Below are 3973 nucleotides of genomic sequence, written 5' to 3' on the forward strand. Positions count from 1 at the left end.
TATAGTAATATCAAAATATTATCACATATGACAGTAGTCATTTTGATGGACTCATGTTTTCCCAATCAATGCCAGTGAAATTGATCACAATTTTATCATTCTTTGGTTTGAATTGCCTGGAAAAAAAAACTAAAAGTAGTATACATATTTGTTATATGCTATTTATTTAAGATTTAAGTCAAGTAAAACAATTAACTTGTAGTATCCTAAATGTGGCAAAGGAAGCGCGGGAGACCAGTAAAAAGATGGGTAGACGAAATAAGGGCAGTAGGGACATACTTGGACCAGAACGGCAACAGAGGAATGGAGGAAAGTGAAAGAGGCTTATGTCCGTAACAGACACACAGATAATACAAGAATGTTTTATACTTTTATAAAACAATATGAAGAACTAGAATGCTAATCTAGATATTTCACAAATATTTTAATTAAGTAGACCATGTAAGAAGTCATCAGTGAAGTCAATCAATTCATACTGGGCCAGTGTGTTTGACTATGACCTAGTCACCTCTAACTTGAGTGCTTCGGTGGGATCTAAATGACCACTTTGACTTCTCATCTAAATATTACTGATATTCAAATTTTTTGTTAACTAATGATATAAACGTCTCAATGAATACATCTTATATGGGTTTTAAAATAATAAGTAAGAACCCATGTGAGAAAAATACTCTCAAATATTCAAATTTACATACCAATATTTGACTCCGGCAGCATCAAACATCCTTTTAGAAGCAATGTATGTTGGTTTGTGGCCATTCTTGTCTGATAAATAGACAACCTCAGTGATGCCTGATTGTATAATAATCTTAGCACACTCATTGCACGGAAATAATCCAACATATATGATACAATCTTTGACATCCGCTGAGTTTTTGTTTACTATTGCATTCATTTCTGCATGACAAACTGGAAAGTGAAGTTATAATTACTTAAATATTCATTGTATGTAAAAATTAATGTATTAAGATGCCTTATGTGTTAAGAAACTTCTTGAATTTTCATTTATAATGCAAAGGTGTTTTGAGTTATAGTTTTTGAAGAATCTATATTTATTTTAACATTATCTTAAGTATACGTTGATAGAAATGAAATCCATTCAGTTAAAACTAGATAAAAGAGAGTCCAAGGGACCACAATATTTTTTTCGCCCTGAGGTTTCCTCTAACCAAAATTCTCCCTTATGGAGGTTATCCATCAGGTCTTGGTATATAACCCACACTTAAAGATGTTTCCTGCTTATCATGGTCTGACTGTACATCATTCAAAATGTATTGTTTAAGGTGTCTAAAACTGCAATCCCACCCGAATGCCATATAAACTTATTAAGAAAAAATATTGGTAATAAATTCTATTGGTTACTATCACAGGTGGGCACAGTTAATCGAAAAGTTAACTTCGTTAATCGTTAATTCGTTAAATAAAAAATTAACTTCGTTAATCGTTAAAGCGTTAAATTCTCGAAAATTTAACGCAAGTTAAAGTTAATCGTTAACAGTTAACCATACCAAAATTGTACATACTAATTTCACACTTATTGTGGCGACACTTGTTTAAAATAGTAATTTGACTATACATTCTATAACACATTAGTATTAGAGACAAGTATGAATTCATTATAGTATATTTCATTACGAGTGCGGAAAGCCTGTCATTGCAAAGAGTTCCGACAAATGTCTACCCGAGCCGAGGCGTAGCCGAAGGTGAGGGTTGACAGTTGGAACAAGTTGTAATGACAGTTCCGCACGTGTACTAAACAACTATTTTTAATATAGTTGCGAAAAATGAAACAATTTAATAGAATAATAAAAACACAATAAACTCAACTAACTAAAATGTTTGAAAAATGGCGCCAACCGTAAAAGAATATAAACAGAGATTTTTCTTCACCCATTCTGGAAAGGCAAAGGTAACTATGTCCAAACAGCCAAGTCTTCAGTAGATTATTTTTATTAATATGAAATGAAAATTAAATTTAATGAGATTAAATAAAATGAAACCTAACCTAATTCATTGAATCAAATCATTAAATCTGATATTGTAACAAATTAGGAGCTTCTTTTTAGAAATATTTGCATGAATGATAAAAACTTCAATGATTTTTTTGTAAAAACTTCGCGGTTGTTTTTGTCTTTTTAATATACATTATTTTGACAGTTGGGAAAGAGAACGCACGAGTTTGGAAAAGCTAAAGAAAAAGCACGAGTAAAAAAGTGTTTTAATACAGTTGCTCAAAAAGTGGCGTATTGCTGAGACAAAGAGCGTTCGGAATGTGGGCTATTACATACTCTTGCTTTTATATACTAGTAATGAAATATACTATTTCGAACCTTTTTTTTCAGTTGGTCACGTCTTTCCCGGACGCTCTGATGCATACACTTGCACGCGAACTTCACATATATCAATTATCAATTCGTTCGTTCACCATTCGAGTCGCCGACAGTCGCTCAACATAGCTGAACTTACCAGCGTGGCGTGGGGTGTAATTTAAACAAAATGACAGCACGTCTCCAAGTTTCTAATTTAACGATTAACGGACTTTTATTAACGGAAGTTGAGTTTAACGGAAGTTAACAAAAGCGTTAACACTTTTTGAAGTTAACTTAAAAGTTAATCCGTTAAGCAAAATGTTAACTTCGTTAATTAACGATTAACGGATTAACGAGTTAATGCCCAGCTCTGGTTACTATGAATATCACCCATCTCTTTGATGTTGTTTCATTATGTTTACCGTAAATAACCTTTCTAGACCAATCTATTTTTTTATTAGATATACAAACTTACCATATAAATATTTACTATCTAATGGTGATGGTGTATTTTTTCCCCAAGGAAATTCATCATCATTACATCCTATTGGCATACCATTGTATCTGGAAAAATTAAACCACTATTAAAAAATTCAATCCTATTTTATACAAATCCTCTATCTTGCAGCTATCTACATTTATAATATCACACTAGCACATACTGAGTTTTTTTATCGAGTCAACATCATCTTCCTGGCCTTATCCCACTCAATTGGTGTAAGCGCCCAAGGCTTTAAGGTTTATTAGTTTTGGCTTAGTATTTTTTATTGAGTTATTGACTGATGGGTAAAACAGCAGTCAGTCATCTAATGTTAACTTATAACAGATGCTCAAAAACAACAAAGGAACCAATTCCACATAGATTGAAGTAAGTAATTTGTCTATTTGTAATTTTACTTACCCTATTCCAACAATTTTATTATCTCTGTTTACAACGCAAGCTCCCACTTGAAAACTTGGATCTTTACTGCGTTTAGCCGCTAAGAAAGCCGTTGCCATAAAATATTCCTGCCAGTCTATATACCCAGTTCGTTTAGTCTGTAAATTCTCACTGCAATTGAAAATTATCTTTAACAAACATAAAACCAACCACTCATATTTATTTGCACAACACTGCACATTTTTATAGAACATACTCGATAATAGACAGCTTTTTAGTCTCTTCGGTTAGATCCATAGTTTTGTCGTTATTTACAACTTATTGAAAGAAACTGGCTCTGATAAGAGCGACTACTGAATTGTTACCGACCAGCTGAGGAATACACTTTATATTAATTGGCACTTGACATTGTTACATTCAAACAGTTGATATTTAATTGATTTACTTTGTACATACTATACTACATATTATTCTTGATATGGTAATGTGTACAACTTTAGGCGGGAAATAATGAAGATATGTCAAATGTCAAATTCGTAGTATTTGCAATGACGTCAGTGTTACCAATCTAAAAACACGATAATTTTCTGAATTGCAACAAAAGTAAATCCAACATATCGATGGCCCCAACGAATAAACGTGTAAGAGCTCTTACCCAAAATTTTTTTTTTCGTATTTTTCGTTTGCTTGGCCTATTATACACCTATATTTTTTTTTTGAATATTTTAGACTTCGAATAAGCCTTTTTATAGCACAATATTTCTTTATTGTACGGAAAAAAAAA

The 3973-nt window shown here is 32.1% G+C and overlaps 1 protein-coding gene across 1 annotated transcript; it reads right to left on the reverse strand.

Annotated features, from left to right (window-relative positions):
* LOC106712569 (deoxycytidylate deaminase) lies at positions 1–3688 on the reverse strand. Its single transcript, XM_014505172.2, has 5 exons — positions 3446–3688; positions 3211–3360; positions 2785–2873; positions 696–909; positions 1–116 (listed from the first exon to the last, which is right to left on the reverse strand). Exons 1-5 carry the CDS (start codon positions 3484–3486, stop codon positions 38–40), a joined length of 573 nt encoding a protein of 190 aa, XP_014360658.1. The 5' UTR covers positions 3487–3688; the 3' UTR covers positions 1–37.
* Positions 3689–3973: the final 285 nt, after the last annotated feature.

The sequence above is a fragment of the Papilio machaon genome, chromosome 22 (genome assembly GCF_912999745.1).
Source record: "Papilio machaon chromosome 22, ilPapMach1.1, whole genome shotgun sequence".
NCBI lineage: Eukaryota > Metazoa > Arthropoda > Insecta > Lepidoptera > Papilionidae > Papilio > Papilio machaon.